Source organism: Oncorhynchus masou, chromosome 12 (genome assembly GCF_036934945.1).
Source record: "Oncorhynchus masou masou isolate Uvic2021 chromosome 12, UVic_Omas_1.1, whole genome shotgun sequence".
Lineage (NCBI taxonomy): Eukaryota > Metazoa > Chordata > Actinopteri > Salmoniformes > Salmonidae > Oncorhynchus > Oncorhynchus masou.
This window is the reverse complement of record NC_088223.1, coordinates 24769981-24793951: the sequence shown is the minus strand read 5'-3', so window position 1 is coordinate 24793951 and position 23971 is coordinate 24769981. Positions and strand designations below refer to the sequence as shown.

General features: G+C 45.9%; 1 protein-coding gene and 1 non-coding gene across 2 annotated transcripts in view; both read left to right on the top strand.

The window, feature by feature from the left end:
* The window catches only part of LOC135549744 (triple functional domain protein-like), a 162906-nt gene extending 139618 nt beyond the window's left edge, over positions 1 to 23288 (top strand). The window contains exons 41-61 of the mRNA XM_064980005.1: positions 439 to 534; positions 612 to 760; positions 2105 to 2171; positions 2293 to 2396; positions 2551 to 2620; positions 4024 to 4206; positions 4488 to 4538; positions 4706 to 4783; positions 8659 to 8847; positions 9018 to 9198; positions 9323 to 9684; positions 9931 to 10347; positions 12254 to 12501; positions 12674 to 12809; positions 13090 to 13117; positions 13387 to 13549; positions 17708 to 17829; positions 17979 to 18057; positions 18267 to 18467; positions 18558 to 18696; positions 20322 to 23288. Of these exons, the coding sequence (XP_064836077.1) occupies positions 439 to 534; positions 612 to 760; positions 2105 to 2171; positions 2293 to 2396; positions 2551 to 2620; positions 4024 to 4206; positions 4488 to 4538; positions 4706 to 4783; positions 8659 to 8847; positions 9018 to 9198; positions 9323 to 9684; positions 9931 to 10347; positions 12254 to 12501; positions 12674 to 12809; positions 13090 to 13117; positions 13387 to 13549; positions 17708 to 17829; positions 17979 to 18057; positions 18267 to 18467; positions 18558 to 18696; positions 20322 to 20888 (3630 nt within the window). The 3' untranslated portion in view covers positions 20889 to 23288. The remainder of the gene's footprint in view (positions 1 to 438; positions 535 to 611; positions 761 to 2104; positions 2172 to 2292; positions 2397 to 2550; positions 2621 to 4023; positions 4207 to 4487; positions 4539 to 4705; positions 4784 to 8658; positions 8848 to 9017; positions 9199 to 9322; positions 9685 to 9930; positions 10348 to 12253; positions 12502 to 12673; positions 12810 to 13089; positions 13118 to 13386; positions 13550 to 17707; positions 17830 to 17978; positions 18058 to 18266; positions 18468 to 18557; positions 18697 to 20321) is intronic.
* Positions 16396 to 16471, top strand: trnap-ugg (transfer RNA proline (anticodon UGG)). Its single transcript has one exon. It is a non-coding gene; the product is annotated as a tRNA-Pro (tRNA).
* Positions 23289 to 23971: the final 683 nt, after the last annotated feature.

Genomic DNA, 23971 nt, shown 5'->3' with positions numbered 1-23971 from the left:
CTTAGTCGTCACCAACATATAGCTGGCTGGAAACATTTGACCTGCCATTCAATGTATGCCTCAGGAATATTTTGGGATCTGTTCAGAAAAAAACATTGTCTCTTTTTCAGTAGTCACCTGGATCAGTGTTTGCAGAGTGTCTCTACATGAAATGTTTTGATGTTCTCCCTTAAAAGAGGGCTTTCTACCAGAGAGGGTTAAATTAGGAAGAACCCATAATGTTATTCTGGACAGATTTGGTTTCTTGGGTAAATGATAGGATCAGTTAATTTATGTATTAATTCATCAGTTAATTGTTTTAAAGATTGCTTGATTGTTTTCTAGATGACAGGAATGGGAGGAAATGAAACCTTTAGCCAGATCAGGTAGTAAGACTCTGCTGAATGGCGTGTTCTAACACTGTTCTCTCCTAACCCCCCATCCCCCATCCCTGTCCAGAGCTCCTCTCGTCTGTCCGTCCGTCCATCCAGTTCTGAGACACCCAGTGCAGCAGAGCTGGTGAGCGCCATCGAGGAACTGGTCAAGAGCAAGATGGTGAGGACACTCTCCCTCTCACGCACACACACGCAGAGGTGTCATCTGGTTTACAATCGACCTCCTTCTTTCTCCAGGCTTTAGAGGACCGGCCCAGCTCTCTCTCAGTAGAACAGAGGGATAGCAGCTCTCCCTCCTTCAACCCCTCCGACAACTCCCTTCTTTCATCCTCCTCTCCCATCGATGAGATGGAGGAGCGCAAGACTGGCTTCCTCAAGAGACGGCAGTACGTACTGGATTGATAGTGCATCTTTTCTCCCCAAATGAATCTATCTTGAGTACAACCAAGGGGATAGCACGTTAAAGCGATTCCAATTGTTTCCAATGTGGCACACTGGCAATGTTTCTCACCTTCTGTCACTCACTCTCTCTCACTCACTGTTACAGTGTCCATATTAGGGCAAACTCCGTCTCAGTAGGATTTGACTGAAGCTGTCCTACTATGGACACCATACACTGGAACTCTCTTTTATACTTTGAAACACTCTTGTTTCAGCTGTGTTTTCTTACTTTCTCTCTCTCTCTCGCTGTCTCTCTCTCTCTGTGTGTCTCTCTCTCTCTCTCTGTGTTTGTCTCTCTCTGTCTCTCTCTGTTGAGTGAGTTGAGTTTATTTTATTTTTACAGAGACAGTGCACATTAATCAACTTTTCAGTAAAAGTGCCGGTTTTAGCCAGCCGGCTAATTTTCAACCGCAGTCCCTGGGCAGGTTATTAAAAACAATTACAATATAGACAATAGCAACATAAGACAAGCAAGACGTAGCATACAGACAGAGCAACATAGGACAAGCAAGACGTAGCATACAGACAGAGCAACATAGGACAAGCAAGACGTAGCATACAGACAGAGCAACATAGGACAAGCAAGACGTAGCATACAGACAGAGCAACATAGGACAAGCAAGACGTAGCATACAGACAGAGCAACATAGGACAAGCAAGACGTAGCATACAAACAGAGCAACATAGGACAAGCAAGACGTAGCATACAGACAGAGCAACATAGGACAAAAAGCAGCAAGACAAAATTCATAAAAGCAACAAAGTGTTTCCACGCCTCACAAGCTACAGACAACAGACCACATGGAAAGCGGCAACACACAGCTAGGGACCATGTTCACAAATCTGATTGACCTTTAGCCATGTCTTCATACATTTTGTGAAAGTGTGATATGTGGTGCAGTTATGTGTGTCTGATGGCAGTGTATTCCAGACATGGGAAGCTCTCAGAGAGAAAGCAGATTTACTCACAATGCTTTTCCTTAAGGGAACTATACAGTCACCTCTCATGGCAGACCTTGTGGATCTGCTGCCATATGTTTGGAGGGGGAGCCAGTGGAGGGGGAGCCAGGCCATTTAGGATCTTGAATACAAGACGTGTCGGTGTATTGCACAAGATTTTTCCAACTCAGGAGCTCATGCTTTCTGAGGATGTAACAGTGATGATGGCTATTGGCCTTCCTCTCTCTCTCTCTCTGTCTCTCTCTCGCTGTCTCTCTCTCTCGCTGTCTCTCTCGCTGTCTCTCTCTCTCTCGCTGTCTCTCTCTCTCTCTTTCTCTGTCTCTCTGTAGTTATGTGTTGTTGGAGCTGGTGGAGACTGAGAGGGACTACGTCAGAGACCTGGGCGTGGTGGTGGGGGTAAGTCAAAACGCATCACTTCCTCCCTCCCTCTGACCTCACTTCCTCTTCCTCTCGTGTTAGTTGATGTTAGAGTGTGTGTGTGATGGCTTGATTATGCAACCCTGACTGTGTGTTTCAGGGCTATATGACGCGGATGAAGGAGGAAGGGGTACCAGATGATATGAAGGGGAAAGACAAGATCGTCTTTGGAAACATCCACCAGATCTATGACTGGCACAGAGAGTACGACACACACGGGCATACACACACACAATTATGCATGCACGCACACACACACACACACAATTACGCGCACACACACACGCAATCACACATACAAACACACACACAACATATGGATCCGCCTTGCTAACCCTCTCTCTCTTTCTCTCTGCAGTTTCTTCATGGGAGAGTTAGAGAAGTGTCTGGAAGACCCTGACCGACTTGGGCCGCTGTTCGTCAAACATGTGAGTGACTGACTGTTGCTGTGTGAGTGTGTATATACAGTGCAATCGGAAAGTATTCAGACCCCTTGACTTTTGCCACATTGTTACGTTACATCAAATAAAACATTTTCTCATCAATCTACACACAATACCCCATAATGACAAAGCGAAATGTTTTTTTGAGATTTTTGCAAATGTATTAAAAATAAAAATAGACTAAAATGCATTATTTACACAAGTATTCAGACCCTTTGCTATGAGACTCGACATTGAGCTCAGGTGCATCCTGTTTCCATTGAGCATCCTTGAGATGTTTCTACAACTTGATTGGAGTCCACCTGTGGTAAATTCAATTGATTGGACATGATTTGGAAAAACACACACTTGTCTATATAAGATCCCACAGTTAACAGAGCATGTCAGAGCAGAAACCAAGCAATGAGGTCAAAGGAATTGTCTGTAGAGCTCCGAGACAGGATTGTGTTGAGGCACAGATCTGGGGAAGTGTACCAAAAAATGTCTGCAGCATTGAAGGTCCCCAAGAATATAGTGGCTTCCATCATTCTTAAATGGAAGAATTTTGGAACCACCAAGACTCTTCCTAGAGCTGGCCGCCCGGCCAAACTGACCATCTCGGGGAGAAGGGCCTTGGTCAGGTAGGTGACCAAGAACCCAATGGCCACTCTGACAGGGCTCCAGAGTTCCTCTTTGGAGATGGGAGAACCTTCCAGAAGGACAATCATCTCTGCAGCACTCTACCAATCAGGCCTTTATGGTAGAGTGACCAGACGGAAGCCACTCTTCAGTAAAGGCACATGACAGCCCGCTTGGAGTTTGCCAAAAGGCACCTAAAGACTCTCAGACCATGAGAAACAAGACTCTCTGGTCTGATGAAACCAATATGGAACTCTTTGGGCTGAATGCCAAGAGTCACGTCTGGAGGAAACTTGTCACCATCTTTACTGTGAAGCATGGCGGTGGCAGCACAGAGCCAGGACTTGAACACTATCAAACATCTCTCTAGAGGCCTGAAAATAGCTGTGCAGCGACGCTCCCCATCCAACCTAACAAAGCTTGAGAGGATCTGCAGAGAAGAATGGGAGAAACTCCCTAAATACAGGTGTGCCAAGCTTGTAGTGTCAAACCCAAGAAGACTGTAATCGCAAATCTCAAAGGTGCTTCAACAAAGTACTGAGGAAAGGGTCTGAATACTTATGTCATATATCTGGGCGGGGGGGGGGGGGGTGTAAAAAAATCTAAAAACCTGTTTTTTCTTTGTCATTATGGGGTATTGTGTGTAGATTGATGAGGGAAACTTGTAATCCATTTTAGAACAAGGCTTTAATGTAGCAATGTGGAAAAAGTCAAGGGGTCTGAATCGAGTATATCTACTGTACCCTAACCCTTATGTGTTCTGTCTCCAGGAGCGGAGGCTCCACATGTACGTAGTGTACTGTCAGAACAAGCCTAAGTCAGAGCTCATCGTATCAGAGTACATCGACACCTACTTCGAAGACCTGAAACAACGTCTCGGTCACCGTCTCCAGATCACTGACCTCCTCATCAAACCCGTCCAGAGAATCATGAAGTACCAACTACTGCTCAAGGTAGGGTGTGGGTGGGGGTGTGGGTTGGGGTGAGTCTCTGTGTGTTCTCATCATTGTCTTGTGATCCTGTGTAGGACAGAAATAATCACTGTACAAATCATGTTCTAAATTGTCCAGCAGGGGGTGCAAAACATTCATTTTCTTAGCTGTACCAGGGGGCCAATATCAAATCAGTTTGCTACCTTACTCTAACATGTTGTCTTATCATTGGGTAATCATTATGTTTCGCACAAGTCACAGTTTTGTAATATCCAATTAACTTTGTCTCGTTTTGTTTGTAGGACTTCCTCAAATTCTCTAAAAAGGCAGGGTTGGATTCAGTTGAGTTGGAGGTGAGGAAGAGAGGAACGGACTTTTCTCTAATGTTTTCATTTAAAAAATCTATATAGATATCTATATTAGATTAGATATCTATATTATATCTATATCTATATTAGACTATATTGTATTTCCTTAACTGTGTTTGTTTTGACCCATTCAATGTGTGTGTTCCCTTCAGAAAGGAGTGGAGATCATGTGCATCGTACCAAAGAGATGCAACGATATGATGAACGTGGGGCGGCTCCAAGGATTTGACGTAAGGCAACCCTGACAGAAAATAGATATTTACATTTAAAAACAGATCAGTTGATTGTCAGATCAATTGACTGAATGAATTGATCAACTCGTCTGATTTTCCTTCCTCCTTCCTGGATCTGCCCTCTTACCTCTTCCTTTATTCGTCTCTTTCAACATTTTTCCCCTCACTCTTTCTCCATTTTTTATTTTTATTTCACCTTTATTTAACCAGGTAGGCAAGTTGAGAACAAGTTCCCATTTACAATTGCGACCTGGCCAGGATAAAGCAAAGCAGTTCGACGCATACAACGACACAGAGTTACACATGGAGTAAAACAAACATACAGTCAATAATACAGTATAAACAAGTCTATATACGATGTGAGCAAATGAGGTGAGATAAGGGAGGTAAAGGCAAAAAAGGCCATGATGGCAAAGTAAATTACAATTGTCACGCCCTGGTCGAAATATATTATATTTATCTTCATTTATTTGGTCAGGCCAGGGTGTGACATGGGTTATTGTGGTGTGTTTTTGTCTTGGGGTTTTTGTGGGGCGTATAGTATAGTCTATGGCTGCCTGAGGCGGTTCTCAATCAGAGTCAGGTGATTATCGTTGTCTCTGATTGGGAACCATATTTAGGCAGCCATATTCTTTAAGTGTTTTGGTGGGTGTTTGTTCCTGTCTCTGTGTCTTCACCAGATAGGACTGTTTAGGTTTTCACGTTCTGTTTGTTGTTTTTGTATTGTTCGTGTTTTTTCGTTCTTCAATAAATATGTCTCAAGTACCATGCTGCATTTTGGTCCGCTCCTCCTTCAACAGAAGAAAGCCGTTACAGAATCACCCACCACAACAGGACCAAGCGGCGTGGTAACAGGCAGGTGCAGCAAAGAGAGGAATGGACATGGGAGGACGAATTGTTCGGAGAAGGACCCTGGGATCAGCCTGGAGAATATCGCCGCCCCAAAGAAGAACTGGAGGCGGTGAGAGCTGAGAGGCGCTGGTATGAGGAGGCAGCGCGGCGACACGGATGGAAGCCCAAGAGTCAGCCCCAAAAAATTATTGGGGGGGGGCTCAGGGAGAGTCTGGCAGAGTCAGGAGTCAGACATGAGCCCACTCTCCCTGTTTATCGCGAGGAGCCAATGAGGAGACCAGAACCAGAGCCGGTGTTGGAGGTGAGCGAAGCAGAGACTGTGAAGGAGTTAATGGGGAAATTGGAGGAGAGAGAAATGAGGGAGTTGCTGTGTTGGTGCTTTTTGCATGGAATTCGCCCGACGGAACGTGTCAGGGATTTGATGGCACCTGGGTCAGCGCTCCATACTCGTCCTGAGGTGCGTGTTAGTCGGCTGGTGAAGTTGGTGCCAGCCTCACGCACCAGGCCTCCTGTACACATCCCTAGCCTTGCACGTCCTGTGCCAACACTGCTCTCAAGATCTCCAGTACGCCTTCACAGTCTAGCCCATCCTGTGCCACCTCCACACACCAGGCCTCCGGTGGCAGCTCCCTGCACCAGGCTTCCTATGCGTGTCCTCGGCCCAGTACCACCAGTGCCAGCACCACGCATCAGGCCTACAGTGCACCTCGCCTCTCCAGCGCTACCAGAGCCTTCCTCCTCTCCTGCGCTGCCGGAGCCTCCCGCCTGTTCAGCGCTGTCGGAGCCTTTCTCCTCTCCTGCGCTGCCGGAGCCTCCCGCCTGTTCAGCGCTGTCGGAGCCTTTCTCCTCTCCTGCGCTGCCGGAGCCTCCCGCCTGTTCAGCGCTGTCGGAGCCTTTCACCTCTCCTGCGCTGCTGGAGTCTCCCGCCTGTTTAGCGCAGCCAGAGCTTTCCTCCTCTACAGCGCTGCTGGAGTCTCCCACCTGTTTAGCGCAGCCAGAGCCTTCCTCCTCTACAGCGCTGCTGGAGTCTCCTGCCTGTTTAGCGCAGCCCGAGCTGTCAGTCTGCATGTAGCAGCCAGATATGTCAGTCTGCATGTAGCAGCCAGAGCTGTCAGTCTGCATGGAGCAGCCAGAGCTGTCAGTCTACATGGAGCAGCCAGAGCTGTCAGTCTACATGGAGCAGCCAGAGCTGTCAGTCTACATGGAGCAGCCAGGGATGTCAGTCTTCATGGAACAGCCAGAGCTGTCAGTCTGCATGGAGCAGCCGGAGATCCAGTCTGCATGGAGCTGTCAGTCTGCAAGGAGCTGCCAGTCTACAAGGAGCTGTCAGTCTGCAAGGAGCTGTCAGTCTGCAAGGAGCTGTCAGTCTGCAAGGAGCTGTCAGTCTGCATGGAGCTGCCAGTCTGCATGGACCAGCCAGAGCTGTCTGTCTGCAAGAAGCCGCCAGAGCTGTCAGTCTACATGTAGCAGCCAGAGCCGCCAGTCAGCATTGAGCAGCCAGAGCTGTCAGTCTGCATGGAGCAGCCGGAGATGCCAGTCTGCATGGAGCTGTCAGTCTGCATGGAGCTGTCAGTCTGCAAGGAGCTGTCAGTCTGCAAGGAGCTGTCAGTCTGCATGGAGCTGCCAGTCTGCATGGAGCTGTCAGTCTGCAAGGAGCTGCCAGTCTGCAAGGAGCTGCCAGTCTGCATGGAGCTTCCAGTCTGCATGGAGCAGCCAGAGTTGTCAGTCTACATGGAGCAGCCAGATCCGTCAGTCAGCCAGACTCTTCCAGATCCGCCAGTCAGCCAGACTCTTCCAGATCCGCCAGTCAGCCAGACTCTTCCAGATCCGCCAGTCAGCCAGACTCTTCCAGATCCGTCAGTCAGCCAGACTCTTCCAGAACCGCCAGCCAGCCAGGATCTGCCGGATCCAACTACCTGGCTGAGCTTCCTCTCAGTGCTGGGCTTCCTCTCAGTCCCGAGCTGCCTCTATCCCGAGCTGCCCCTCTGTCCCGAGCTGCCCCTCTGTCCCGAGCTGCCCCTCTGTCCCGAGCTGCCCCTCTGTCCCGAGCTGCCCCTCTGTCCCAAGCCGCCCCTCAGTCCCGAGCCGCCCCTCAGTTCCGAGCTACCCCTCAGTCCAGTGGAGTTCTGGGTGAGGACTACTAGGCCATGGTCGGCGGCGAAAGTGGACTATCCTAGGACGCGAGGAAGGGGGACTAAGACATTAATAGAGTGGGGTCCCGCGCCGGAGCCAGAGCCGCCACCATGGACAGACGCCCACCCGGACCCTCCCTATTGTTTTGATGTGCTTCCGGGAGTCCGCACCTTAGGGGGGGGGGTTCTGTCACGCCCTGGTCGAAATATATTATATTTATCTTCATTTATTTGGTCAGGCCAGGGTGTGACATGGGTTATTGTGGTGTGTTTTTGTCTTGGGGTTTTTGTGGGGCGTATAGTATAGTCTATGGCTGCCTGAGGTGGTTCTCAATCAGTCAGGTGATTATCGTTGTCTCTGATTGGGAACCATATTTAGGCAGCCATATTCTTTGAGTGTTTTGGTGGGTGTTTGTTCCTGTCTCTGTGTCTTCACCAGATAGGACTGTTTAGGTTTTCACGTTCTGTTTGTTGTTTTTGTATTGTTCGTGTTTTTTCGTTCTTCAATAAATATGTCTCAAGTACCACGCTGCATTTTGGTCCACTCCTCCTTCAACAGAAGAAAGCCGTTACAACAATATAGCAAGTAAAACACTGGAATGGTAGATTTGCAATGGAAGAATGTGCAAAGTAGAAATAAAAATAATGGGGTGCAAAGGAGCAAAATTAATTAATTAATTAAATACAGTAGGGAAAGAGGTAGTTGTTTGGGCTAAAATATAGGTGGGCTATGTACAGGTGCAGTAATCTGTGAGCTGCTCTGACAGTTGGTGCTTAAAGCTAGTGAGGGAGATAAGTGTTTCCAGTTTCAGATTTTTGTAGTTCGTTCCAGTCATTGGCAGCAGACAACTGGAATGATCTTCTTTCTTTTCTTCCCTCCCCCTTTAGGGTAAGATTGTGGCCCAAGGTCGTCTGCTGCTTCAGGATACCTTCATGGTATCAGACCCCGAGGAGGGAGTAGGAAGGATGAGGGAGAGAAGGGTCTTCCTCTTCGAACAGGTCGTCATCTTCAGTGAACCACTAGACAAGAAGAGAGGTTTCTCCATGCCTGGCTTCCTATATAAGAAGAGCATCAAGGTATCGTCTCTACATCGTATGATGGAAATGTGTATAAACTTCCTAAACACCAAGACAACTCAAAATGAATTTTGAATGCATCAAAAGACAATGTAAGTTTGGAAGCTCTGTATTCATTCATTCAGTAAATATTTTAATAAAGGTGAAACTTTCTCTCCCCCTCCCTCCAGGTCAGTTGTCTCGGGTTGGAGGACAGTGTGGACGGTGACCCCTGTAAGTTTGTGTTGACGTCTCGGGTGACCAATAGCAGCATAGAATCCTTTGTCCTCCACTCCTCCCACCTGGGTGTCCGGCAGGTCTGGACCCTTCAGATCAGCCAGATACTGGAGAGCCAACGCAACTTCCTCAATGGTACACACACACTTTTAGCTGAGCTTTTTCAACAGTGGATTTTGGAATGTTGTGATGTTACCAAAATAAGGTTCATATATTTTTTTTAATCTCTCTCCCTCACTTTCTCACTCTCTCTCTCCAGCTCTGACCTCCCCTACAGAGTACCAGAGGAACCATGTAGGGGCTAGCGACGGACCATGTCTACCCAGCGGCGGAGCTCCATCAGTGGGGAGCGTCATGCCCAGTTTGGCCCCTGTTGGAGCTCTACAGGGTGTGCATCTATCTGGGCCGCTCGGTGGAAGTGGGCCCCTCGCTGTTGGTAGTCCCCTTGTTGGAGGTGCTCCCCAGGGTGGAGCTGGCTCATCCAGGAGGCCCTCCAGGATCCCCCAGCCCTCCCGCCTGCCCCAGCCCTTACGACACCCACACAACCCTGGGGCCACAGACTCAGATGGCCCCAACAAGATGTCAGGTAGGCTGAGGCTCTCCCAGTATTACAGAGGGAGTGTGTGTGCCTGTGTGTGTGTGTTGAAATTCCTTGGTTAAGACATTTCCCTCCCTCTACTCAGTGTTGCTCACTTCTGATTCAGGTTCCTCCCCTCGTCTCCCCCTCCTCCCTCGCTCCCTCCCTCTGTCCCAGTGGACCTGGCTCCAGCAGGGAGGGTGAGGGAGACCAGGGAGGCCCAACATGGGGTGAGGGTCCAGGGGGGAAGCCCCCAGGGCAAGCGCCCCATCTTGGCCTCAAACGACCAGCCCCATTCTGTCTCCCCTATCCCCCGGGCCAGTGTGGCCCCCCTCCCTGTACCTGTGGCTCTCTCCACCCCCACCAAGCCTCGGCCGGGCACCATCTCCCCCATGGCCTCCCCCATGGCCACCCCAGCCTTCGGGAAGGACGCGCTCCCCCCTCCCCCCCCCAGCCCTGGCCTGAAGTCTGGCTCTGGTTCCTTCTGGAGCTCCATGCCTGGTTCTCCAGCTAGCCGGCCTGGCTCCTTCACCTTCCCAGGGGAGGCAGTGGATACCCTGGGGAGGCAGAACCAAAACACGGGCCAGATCTCATCTCAGTCAGGGACCGGGTCCCACAGGAACTCCACCCACAGCAAGGAGGCGGACCGCATGAGTACGTGCTCATCGACCAGTGAGCAGTCCATCCAGTCCACCCAGAGCAATGGGGTAAGAGATGTACCCGCTGCCCAGGCTTCAGGGCGGCCTAGTTCTGCTAATGCTCCTGGTTGACTAACCCAACACCCACGGGAGACGTGTCCTGTCCTGTCTTGTGACCTGCTGCATCCCACTGGAGCTGGCTCTGCTACAACATGTTTTACTACTATTTTACAACTAGTAGTACTTCACTACTACAACTACTACTAATTGTTGTACTCCTGCGCACTTCTTGTATGTCTCCAAATAATCGACAAGCCTATTAGACTATTCTTCAACGCACAGCACTAACCAAGTAGTACTCTACTGCTACTACACTATTAGTAGTACTTTACTACTACTATTATACTATTAGTAGTACTCTACCGCTACTATTAGTGGTACTACTACTACTACTACTACTACAACACTATTAGTAGTACTCTACCGCTACTCCTACTACACTATTAGTAGTACTTTACTACTACTACTACTACTACAATATTAGTAGTACTTTACTACTACTACTACTACTACTACTACTACTACACTATTAGTAGTACTTTACCACTACTACTACTACTACACTATTAGTAGTACTCTACCGCTACTACTACTACTACACTATTAGTAGTACTCTACCGCTACTACTACTACAACACTATTAGTAGTACTTTACTACTACTACTACACTTAGTAGTACTTTACTACTACTAATACACTATTAGTAGTACTCTACTACTAATACTACTACTACTATACTATTAGTAGTACTTTACTACTACTACTACTACTACTACCACACTATTAGTAGTACTTTACTACTACTACTACAACACTATTAGTAGTACTCTACTACTACTCCTGCTACTACTACACTATTACTAGTACTCTACTACTACTACACTATTAGTAGTACTCTACTACTAATACTACTACTACTATACTATTAGTAGTACTCTAATACTACTACTACCCTGCTAATAGTTGACTCTACTACTACTAGTCTGCTACTAGTAGTACTCTACTACTACTACTCTGCTACTAGTAGAACACTACCACTACGAACCGCATGTATGCCTAACAACTCTACTTAATTATCCTGAAGACTTTCTACAATTTGTTTTTGCTAACACGGCTTTTATAAGGCTTCAAGCTTTAACAACGACTCTCATTTCTGCTATTTTTAACTCTTGACAAAGCTTCTGTCAGCTTGATTACTTCTCTCTAACTCTTCTCATCGGAGCGAAAGAGCAAAGACGACTGAAACTGAAAGTCATCCGTCCTTTAACACCTGAGTGTGTACCTCTCTTCCTCTTCACTCTACCTGATTAACTTGTTCTCTGAAGAATGTGGTGCCAATCCCTTTTCTGACTCTCTTTCTTTGTCTCTCATGGAGGTGTATGAACCTTTCTGGAAGCAGTGTGTGAAACTAGAAAATGGATGGTTAACAACAACACTCACATGACTGAACGATTGTAGAAAGTGCTTTAATCAAATAGTACTTCTCTCTTTCCTCTACCTAAACAGCGGAGTGTGTGAGGTGTGTTTGTGTGTGGGCAATGCCATGGTAAGAGTGATGCTGAGATTTTTCCCTTTAAAATGTATGTCAAACAAAAAACAATGATTGCAAAGCTAAACAAACCATACAACTCTATGCAAGAGGACTACTTTTAACTATTTCCAAGGACATTTTTACAAAACACATTAACTTGAAGAACAGTGCAGATGCAACGGCTTTTCTCTCATTTTTCAGCATCACTCTGTTACCATGGATTTTCCCGTGTGTTGTTTGGGATGTCATGATCAAATCAGTGTGTTTGTCCTGTTACTAATGAGGTGCATGGAATCATGGAGGACTGACTTGTGTGTAGGAGGGATGTTCTTGCAAGTTATTCAATATACTTAAAAACCATCCATAATTCCCCCCTCTCCACAGAGTGAAAGCAGCAGCAGCAGTAGTATGTCGACCATGTTGGTGACCCAGGACTACGTGGCCCTGAAGGAGGATGAGATCAGTGTGTCCCAGGGAGAGGTGGTTCAGATCTTGGCCTCTAACCAACAGAACATGTTCCTGGTGTTCCGGGCCGCTACCGAACAGGGCCCTGCTGCCGAGGGCTGGATCCCCGGTTTCGTTCTTGGACACACCTCCGCCATCATCCCCGACTGCCCAGACGGAACCATCAAGTAAGAGACTATGGCAAATGTACAGTATACGGGGAAAGATTTTAGTGTGACACCACAAGATATTGTTAGCCTAAAACTAGGGATTGTTTGATATAATGAGATATGTAATTGATTAGTGTTATATCATACTGTATGTCATATACCTTTCAACAGACCCTATTTGTGTAAACAGGAAGTCCTCATCCTGGCACACCACCCTGCGCATCCGCAAGAAGTCTGAGAGGAAAGAGGAGGGAAAGAAAGAGGGCAAGCTGGAAAACGGTTACAGGAAGTCTAGAGATGGGCTATCCAATAAGGTTTCTGTAAAGGTAAGTTATTATCAATCCTTTTGTCCAATCATTATTGACCACGAGCCCCTACCCGTAATGCCTAGATGCATGTGTGGAAGTGAGAGGGTCGGCTAGGCTAAGTGGAATTTCACCATATTGCTTACACCTATCAGAGAGCTAAGTGGTGCCAATGTTACTGCATTGCTAGTAAACAACCAATGGGAACCAGCAATGCCCCCTCCCCCTCCAATCATTTCAGATCTACGCAAAGTGTTCTTCTTTGACATCTGACATCCTGTTTTCTGTCTTGTTTTTTCAGCTTCTAAACCCCAACTACATCTATGATGGTACGTCCTCTATTGTCTGTTAATGTCTAGTCTCAATACAGCAGAATGGATATACAGATATTCAGCAGTGTATTGACTGTGTCCAAGACACTTAGGAACAATAAAGTTAATTGTACTGTACCAAATAATAATCAAAGAACGAGGAAAAATCACCACTAACAATCTACAGATGCTGAGCAGAAAATGATGTAAATACATGATATGCTCTCACTATGACACATTCCCTAGCCCTCTCAGCTGCTCAGTGATGATGTCATTTGACCCTTTAGTCTCACCGGAGTTCCTGGTCCCCCTGGGTGAGGTGACGTGTGACAACGGGGAGAGTGTGACTCTGAGGTGTAAGGTGTGTGGCCGACCCAAAGCTACTGTCACCTGGAGGGGACCTGACCAGACCATCCTGAACAACAACGGACACCACAGTATCGCCTACAGGTGGAGAGAGAGGGGGAGAGAGACACATACACAGAGGCACATACACAGGGGAACACGTACTGTACATACACTCGGCTACAGGTACACACACACACACACACAGGGGAACAGATACTGTACATAAACTTGGCTACATGTACACACACAGTGGAACACGTGCATGCACACACACGGCATTGGTAACAGATGCAGAGAGGGAGAGAGAGACACATACACACAAAACACACATATACACACACAGCATCGGCTACAGGTACACACACACACACCTGTGTGATAGTGAAACCGTAAGCTCTATTCATTTGTCCCTTCTTGTTGTGGGTTAAATTCCCGGGATCACATTCACACTGTACTGGAAGTCACTTTGGATAAAATGGCCCCTAAGTAGCATACGGTGCCTACAGAACGTTTTCATACCCCTTGACTTATTCCACATTTGTTACAGCCTGAATTCAAAATGGATTAAATATATTTTGGTTCTCACCCATTTACACACAATACCCCATAATGACACATTATCCCATACAGTGAAAACATGTTTTTAGAAATGTTTGCAAATTTACATAAGTATTCACATCCCCTAAACCAACACTTTGTAGAAGCACCTTTAGGCAGCGATTACAGCTGTCTTTCTGGGTAAGTCTTTCAGTGCTTTGCACACCAGGGGCCTCATTTATCAACCGCACATAGACACAAATCTGTGCATACAGTATACGATGCATGGGATCATTTCAACGCAAAGTGTGAGGTTTATCAATATGACCGTTTACTTGAGAGTGTGCATACATTCGTAGGCACAGTACCAAGTGGTGGAATAAGGAAAATATGTTGAAATGATGAGTAATAATTCAATCATTTTTCAACGTAATTATATTTCTAACAGATCTTGCTCTATATAATTTAACCACATCAGTGCATTTGTTATAATAATAATCCATATAAAGTCCAGTAATTAGTTCAATTAGAGGCGCTTGTTAATGTCTAGGAGGTGATTGTTTTCACTGCTGTAGTGTCGGGTCAAAATGATCCAATAACAGCGGGAGGGTTAATGTGAAACCATTGTTGAAATACTATAAAAGACTGAGATAATGTTAAATCAAATGAGAAATGTCTGATCTTACTCTGTTAGAAGATTTGAAGAATCTTTTTTGTTGTTGCAGAGAGTACAGATTGGCTCATCAGATATCATTTCATAAAACCAATCGTGTAGGATTTTTGAAATATTTAAGACCTACTTTAGAAAGGGAAACATGCCATTCCAGTGCACATCAAAGTGCATCCATCCCCTGGTGTTTGGCAATGGGCACTTTTCAGCGGGAGCTTGCCGATCGGCAGCTCGCATCCCTCGATGAGCCGTTTGGGAGTCAATCATCAGCTAAGTGAAGTGTAACATACACTTTCCATACACCATCGCACAACAGATTGAAATCAAGAGGGGTTTCTTTGCCATCAATAGGTTCACAAATAACAACAGATCAATAGATGGCACCCACATCGCCATAAAAGCACCATCCCAAAACGAGTTCAACTATGTGAACAGAGAAGGCTTCCACTCTTAATGTTCAGGTGAAAAAAATGCTTCTGAATGTGGTGGCCAGGTGGAACGCACGACTCGCTCATTCTGCAGAACAGCAATGTTGGCCTCTACGCTGTTGAGGATGGATGGCTTACTGGTGAGTAGTGCCTACTCATTTGAAGTAAGTTTTCCGTTGCTAAAGCAACTTGAATGGTCGTAATGGTCCTCTCGTTGTCGATACGGTTTTATTTTTACTGGTCAAACCACAACTGAGCCAAATATAACCTTTTGGTTGTACTCAATCTCTGACACATGGTTAATTAGGATAGGAGCATTTCGAAATGCAAATAGCCAAGGTCGTGAGAACACCAGGGTGAGAACACCACCGTCATAGGATGCCAACAAGTCACTTCAGCAAATTTCTGCCCTGCTAGAGCTGTCCCGGTCTACTGTAAGTGCTGTTATTGTGAAGTGGAAATGTCTAGGAGCCACAACGGCTCAGCCATGAAGTGGTAGGCCACACAAGCACAAAGAACGAGACTGCCGAGGGCAGAAGCGTGTGGTCCGTAAAAATAGTCTGTCCTTGGTTGCAACACTCACTACCGAGTTCCAAACTGCCTCTGGAAGCAACGTCGGCACAATAACAGTTCGTTGGGAGCTTAATGAAATGGGTTTCCATGGCTGAGCAGCCGCACACAAGCCTCAGATCACCATGCGCAATACCAAGCGTCGGCTGGAGTGGTGTAAAGCTCAGCGCCATTGGACTCTGGAGCAGTGGAAATGCGTTCTCTGTAGTGATGAATCACGCTTCACCATCATCTGGCAGTCCGTCAGACTAACCTGGATTTGGCAGATGCCAGGAGAACGCTACCTGCCCCAATGCATAGTGCCAACTGTAAAGTTTGGTGGAGGAAGAATAATGGTCTGAGGCTGTTTTTCATGGTTCCGGCTAGGCCGGAAGCATACAATGACATTCTAGACGATTCTGTGCTTCCAACTTTGTGTGAACAGTTTGGAGAAGGCCCTTTCCTGTTTCAGCATGACAATGCCCCTGTGCATAAAGCGAGGTCCATACAGAAATTATTCATTGAGATTGGTTTGTTTGGAAGAATTTGACTGGCCTGCACATCTAGGGGAAAGCATTCCCAGAAGAATGGAGGCTGTTATAGCGGGGGGAACCAACTCCATGTTCGACGAGCATGTATCCACATACTTTTGGCCATGAAGTGTATTTTCGAATAGTTTCTACACAATATTGATATTGACCTTACAGATAATTGTATGCATGGGGTTAAGAGAAGAGGTAGTGATTCAAAAATCATGTTAAACTGGTCCTGTGTGGCTCAGTCGGTAGAGCATGGCGCTTGGAACGCCAAGCGTCGTGGGTTCGATTCTCGCTGGGACCACCCATATGTAAAAGTAGTGGCCCCAGCCGACTTGTAAGTCGCTTTGGACAAAAGCGTCTGCTAAATGGGATATATATATATATAAACTGTAACCGGATTCTTCCTGGGAAGGAGAGGCGGGACCAAAATGCAGTGTTGGTTATAATTCATGGTTCTTTAATAATGAAACTATACATGAATAAACTACAAAACAAGAAACGTGAAAAAACAAACACCCACAATTTCTGGGGCTGACTCTCGGGCTTCCATCCACGCCGCCGTGCTTGCTTCTCCAACTCCATTCTCCTATAACCCTCCTCGCACTGCTCCAGCGAATCCCAGGCGGGCTCCGGCACCCTCCCTGGGTCGACCGCCCACCTGTCTATCTCTTCCCAAGTCGTAAAATCCAGACATCGCTGCCTCTCCTGCTGTCGCTGCTTTTCACCACGCCGCTTGGTCCTGTTGAGGTGGGTGGTTCTGTAACGGGACTCTTCCTGGGAAGGAGAGGCGGACCAAAATGCAGTGTGGTTATAATTCATGGTTCTTTAATAATGAAACTATACATGAATAAACTACAAAACAAGAAACGTGTGGGGGGGGGGGGGGGGGAACAGTCCCGTGTGGTACAGTCCCGTGTGGTACAAACACTGACACAGGAGACAAACACCCACAAAACCCAACACAAAACAGGCTACCTAAATATGGTTCCCAATCAGAGACAATGACTAACACCTGCCTCTGATTGAGAACCTAATCAGGCCAAACATAGAAATAGACAAACTAGACACACAACATAGAATGCCCACTCAGATCACACCCTGACCAAACAAAACATAGAAACATACAAAGCAAACTATGGTCAGGGTGTGACATAAACACTATTATTGCACACAGAGTGAGTCCATGCAATGTATTATGTGACTTATTTAGTAAATGTTTTAATCCTGAACTTATTTAGGTTTGCCATAACAAAGGGGTTGAGTACTTATTGACTCAAGACATTTCAGCTTTTGATTTTTTATTACTTTGTAAAAAGTTCTAAAAACATAATTCTACTTTGACATTATGCGTTATTACGGGATAGTGACACAACCTCAATTTAAATTCAGGCTGTAACACAACAAAATATGGAAAAGGTCTAGGGGTGTGACTACTTTCTGAAGGTGTTGTATTATCATATTCAAATAAATGTGTAATGTGACAGTGAAACAGTAAGGTTATTGGCTGTTAAAATGAATACGTGTGTGTGTGTGACAGTGAGACTGGTGAGGCGACCCTGAGGATAGTAGGCGTGTCTTCGGAGGACGACGGTGTTTACACCTGCGTTGCCGCTAACGACCTGGGCTCTGTGACAACATCAGCCAGCCTCCGAGTGCTAGGTGAGACACCATACAAACACACACACATTTGCACAAACATATTCCCACAGTACTCTAGTGTAATCCCACACTCGCATGCTTCTGTTTAATTTTCACACAAACTCCTCTCCCTCTTTCCCTGTATTTGACTATTCCCCCTTTCTGTGTAGTTGTGTCCAGTGATGGGGTCAGGGTGAGCTGGAAGGACAACTTTGAGTCCCACTACACTGAGGTGGCAGAGCTGGGCAGGTACATTACACATCTCTCCTCCTGTCACTCCTAGCTGTGTGTGTGTGTGTGTGTGTGTGTGTGTGTGTGTGTGTGTGTGTGTGTGTGTGTGTGTGTGTGTGTGTGTGTGTGTGTGTGTGTGTGTGTGTGTGTGTGTGTGTGTGTGTGTGTGTGTGTGTGTGTGTGTGTGTGTGTGTCTGTTTACCCTACTGTACTTACTCTCTCCACAGAGGCCGGTTCTCTGTGGTCAAGCGTTGCGAACACAAGTCAACCAAATGCACGGTGGCGGTCAAGCTGGTTAATAAGAAGCTGATGAAAAGAGACCAGGTGACCCAGGAGCTCAGCCTGCTACAGCAACTACAACACACACACCTGGTCACACTGCTGGACACGTACGAGACCCCCAGCAGCTACGCACTGGTCATGGAGATGTGAGTTACACACACAGTAACATTTAACATTCTCACAAATCTGCTGCCATCTAAACCTGGACCCGTGTGTGTGCCTCGATCTCTCTGCAGGGTTGATCAGGGTCGTCTCCTAGACTACATTGTGAGCTGGGGGAATCTGACTGAGGAGAAAGTGGCCGGCTACCTACGGAACATCCTAGAAGCTTTACATTACCTACACAACTGTAGGATAGCCCATCTGGACTTAAAGGTACTGTTGTCGTCCTCGTCTTCCTCTCTCTGACTTCTATAGCTCCTATTTATTCTCTCTCCCCTCTCTTTTCTCTCACTCTTTCCCTTCTCTCTTTTCTCTCACTCTCTTTCCCTTTCTCTCTTTTCTCTCACTCTCTTTCCCTTTCTCTCTTTTCTCTCACTCTCTTTCCCCTTCTCTCTTTTCTCTCACTCTTTCCCCTTCTCTCTTTTCTCTCACTCTCTTTCCCCTTCTCTCTTTTCTCTCACTCTTTCCCCTTCTCTCTTTTCTCTCACTCTTTCCCTTTCTCTCTTTTCTCTCACTCTTTCCCCTTCTCTCTTTTCTCTCTCTCGTTCCCCTTCTCTCTTTTCTCTCTCTCGTTCCCCTTCTCTCTTTTCTCTCTCTCGTTCCCCTTCTCTCTTTTCTCTCACTCTCTTTCCCCTTCTCTCTTTTCTCTCACTCTTTCCCCTTCTCTCTTTTCTCTCACTCTCTTTTCTCTCACTCTTTCCCTTTCTCTCTTTTCTCTCACTCTTTCCCTTTCTCTCTTTTCTCTCACTCTCTTTCCCCTTCTCTCTTTTCTCTCACTCTCTTTCCCCTTCTCTCTTTTCTCTCACTCTCTTTCCCCTTCTCTCTTTTCTCTCACTCTTTCCCTTCCTCTCTTTTCTCTCTCTCGTTCCCCTTCTCTCTTTTCTCTCACTCTCTTTCCCCTTCTCTCTTTTCTCTCACTCTCTTTCCCCTTCTCTCTTTTCTCTCACTCTCTTTCCCCTTCTCTCTTTTCTCTCACTCTCTTTTCTCTCACTCTTTCCCTTTCTCTCTTTTCTCTCACTCTTTCCCTTTCTCTCTTTTCTCTCACTCTTTCCCTTTCTCTCTTTTCTCTCACTCTTTCCCCTTCTCTCTTTTCTCTCACTCTTTCCCCTTCTCTCTTTTCTCTCACTCTCTTTCCCCTTCTCTCTTTTCTCTCACTCTCTTTCCCCTTCTCTCTTTTTTCTCACTCTCTTTCCCCTTCTCTCTTTTTTCTCACTCTCTTTCCCCTTCTCTCTTTTCTCTCACTCTTTCCCTTTCTCTCTTTTCTCTCTCTCGTTCCCCTTCTCTCTTTTCTCTCACTCTCTTTCCCCTTCTCTCTTTTCTCTCACTCTCTTTCCCCTTCTCTCTTTTCTCTCACTCTTTCCCTTTCTCTCTTTTCTCTCTCTCGTTCCCCTTCTCTCTTTTCTCTCACTCTCTTTCCCCTTCTCTCTTTTCTCTCACTCTCTTTCCCCTTCTCTCTTTTCTCTCACTCTCTTTTCTCTCACTCTTTCCCTTTCTCTCTTTTCTCTCACTCTTTCCCTTTCTCTCTTTTCTCTCACTCTTTCCCTTTCTCTCTTTTCTCTCACTCTTTCCCCTTCTCTCTTTTCTCTCACTCTTTCCCCTTCTCTCTTTTCTCTCACTCTCTTTCCCTTTCTCTCTTTTCTCTCACTCTTTCCCCTTCTCTCTTTTCTCTCACTCTTTCCCCTTCTCTCTTTTCTCTCACTCTTTCCCTTTCTCTCTTTTCTCTCACTCTTTCCCTCTCTCTCTTTTTTATACCTACTATTTATACTCTGTCTCCTCCCCCATATCGCTCTCCACCTCCCTCCTTCTCCTTCCTCCTCTTTCTGCCTCTCTTCCTCCAGCCTGAGAACCTGTTGGTGTCCCACACCTCGTCCGGCCAGCCCGTGGTCAAACTGACCGACTTCGGGGACGCCATCCAGCTCAACAGTGCCCACTACGTCCACCCTCTCCTGGGCAGCCCCGAGTTCGCCTCCCCTGAGCTGGTCGTGGGGGAGCCCGCCGCCCTGACCTCTGACCTCTGGAGCCTTGGGGTTGTGACCTACGTCCTCCTGAGCGGGGCATCTCCCTTCCTGGACGAGAGCGTGGAGGAGACGTGTCTGAACATCTGCCGGCTAGACTTCAGCTTCCCCCACCACTACTTCCAGGGCGTCACCCAGGGGGCCCGGGAGTTCGTCTGCCTGCTGCTGAGGGCTGACCCTGCAAGGAGGCCTCCGGCAGGGCTGTGTCTGCAGGAGTCCTGGGTTCAGGGCCAGGCCGGGTTAGCAGACGGCCAGGGTAGGGTGGAGGGGGGGTGTCTGGACACATCTCGCCTGGTGCTGTTCATAGACAGAAGGAAGCACCAGACAGACACCAAGCCCATCGGAGGGGTACAGAGCTTCCTACAGAGCCGGTTACAGCCACGGGCCTGAGCGAGGGTTGGAGAGAGATGCCCCCTCCCACTCCCAACCACCCTAACCCTGGCTGGAAGGAGAGAACGTCCAGTTCAGAGGAGGCTGGTGGGAGGAGCTTTCGGAAGACGGGATCATTGTAATGCCTGGAATGGAATCAATTCAATGGTAATGAACACATCAAACACATGGAAATAACATGTTTGACTCTGTTTCATTGATTCCATTTCAGACATTACATGTCATTCTATGGCTCTTCCCACCAGCCTCCTCTGGTCCAGTCCCAAATAGGGTCCTAGCTTCCCACCCACTAGTTGCTTGTGTAGATCTTAGAGGATGGGATAGGTGAGAGTAATATTATTTCCACCTATCATATCAGAGAACAAGGTGAAGACGGTATAGATATAACCATATTGCTTAGACCTATCCAATCCTTTCAGATCTACATTAAGTGACTAGAAGCGTAGGGTCTAGAGATTGATTTGGGAGTCGACATCTCAAAGAAAATTAAATTAAATTCGCTGATCTCATTCTCTTTCAGATATGTGGTTTAAAATAAAACATCCTGTGGTCCTTCAACCAATCAAAACCTGATGCCTGTAGGCGTAGAGGTCCTTAGCCAATCACTTTTCCCCGAGAGAACACACATTGAGTTATCATCCAATCAAAACAAGGGTGACATAATGTCATCGCCAGTCTACTGCTGCTTGCTGGTTTACACTCAAAATTAACTTATTTTTCCTCTATCTTACTGAGGGTCAATCGATCAACAGAAAGCCTCTTGATCGATCTTTATCGTGTGGAGGATTTTATCCCTGAACAAACAAACTGAGCTTTCAGAGGAGATTTGCTAAGGAAGATGGTGTTAGTAGACATAGCAACTATCCCTTCCCTCTTGTTGCCAGAGATGGAGAAAGAGAGGTTTTGTTTTTGTGCTTTTACAATATATGACTCAAAAGACTGTTGGGACATCCCCTTTATTATAGAACCAATGTATAGAGAGAACATTGTCCACAACTTTTCAAAAATGTATTTGAAAAAAACCAAGAAGATTGAAGAAAATGCTCGGCAGTGGAAAGTCGCTACGCTCCTTTAGAGCCTGGAGAGGACTCATCCAATGACTGAGCTCCTCCACTTTATTGAGACAGTTTTATGTCCAATCAGAGGTTTTCGATTGCTGCGCTTACATACTTAATCTAAAAAACCATGACGACGACCATGTTGCAAGTAACTATAGAGATTCTGCTGACTGCTGCATTGTCTTCAAAACAGAAAATTATTTGTTTTTGCTTTTACTTAAACAAAAATTGTGTTGCGCAGATTTAAGATGTTTAAGCCTTACTTTGTAAATAGACTCTAACTGCCTTCTGTCCCTCCCGTTTCAAACTGGCCGCCTGCTTTTGAGGATGTTCTTGGAGGCGAGACTAAAAAATCCTGCAAATTAAATGTAGTGGATTGCCAATTGAGCGACCGAGCCTGAGTGGCAGCAGATATAGCCAATCAGATGGAATGTGAATGAGGAGGAGGAGGAAGACAGAATACTATAAACGCACTAACTGGATGTTATGTTTCCCCCATTCTTATCATGTGCATTGTTGCAGTTTTAACATTTTATGCAACTATTTATGAAGACATCTGTTGTACATGTAATAAATGGAGATAAAAACATGTACTTGTTACTGCAAGCTCCACTGATGGTAGTCCTCTTTATTTGACCTATAACCCTATTGGGGTGTTAACTTATCACCATAGAATTAGAATGAGTAGAACAGCCCTCCCAATTCAGTCAATGAAGCCATAATGGTTGGACTGGTGGCCATTTTGAATGTCTCCATAAGACATTATAGTTCTATGGTTATCACTTCCTAGGTAACCTAATCTTCTGGTGTCGCACTCTACATTACACTTATGGCTAAATCGATGTAGTTTATTTTTGATTTGTTTCTTTTCTACCAGTCTCTCAGAAGAGGCCCAGTGTCCAGTCCCTGCTGTTAGGGAAGTATATTGATTTATCTGTTAGGAACATGCAAAACTGGCTTATTTCTTTCTAGATGAGAGAGAGGGATGCTGTGGGAGAGGTGAAGGGAAAGAGAGAGAGGCCCATTGTCAGGTCACCTGTAGAGTTCCAAACAATGAATGTCCTTTAATTTATTTATTAATCCATTTTTGTGAAGTTGTACAAAGGTTGAAACATGAGAATGTGGATTGGATGTATTTTTTTCCTGTTTCTTTTTTTGTCCCATCTCATCCTATTTTATACATATGTATTATGATTTTAAATGGTTTTATTTCACATGATTTGTTTATTTACTTTTGCATGTATATTTCTTTGTACAGAGACCATGAGTGTTTGTGATATGTATGTCAATATTTTCATTATTTTTTTGCCATCAATTCTTTTGAAATTAAACATGGAACATACCCCCTTGTGCTGTCCTCACTAAAGTATTGCTACCATTGAGCGCTTTTTTAGTACAGTAGCATGTACTCTTAAACACTACATCTTCCAAGAACCAGGCCAGAGATATCTTTGGTAGATTTAATTAGAAGTGTAAAACTGTAACACAAAACAAGCACAGTATACAAATGGTAAGTAACATGCAGTGCATTCGGAAAGTATTCACACACTTTGACCTTTTCCACATTTTGTTACGTTACAGCCTTATTCTAAAATTGATTAAATCAAAATCAATCTACACTCAATACCCCATAATGACAAAGCAAAAACACGTTTTTAGAAATGTTTGCAAATGTATTAAAAATTAAAAACAGAAATACCTCATTTACGTAAGTATTCAGACCCTTTGCTATACGACTTGAAATTGAGTTCCGATGCATCCTGTTTCTACAACTTGATTGGAGTCCACCTGTGGTAAATGCAATTGATTGGACATCATTTGGAAAGGCACACACCTGTGTGTGCATGTCAGAGCAAAAACCAAGCCATGAGGTCAAAGGAATTGTGCATAGAACTCCGAGATAGTATTGTGTCGAGGCACAGATCTGGGGAAGTGTACCAAAACATTTCTGCAGCATTGAAGGTCTTGACACAGTGACCTCCATCATTCTAAAATAGAAGCTTGGAACCACCAAGACTCTTGCTA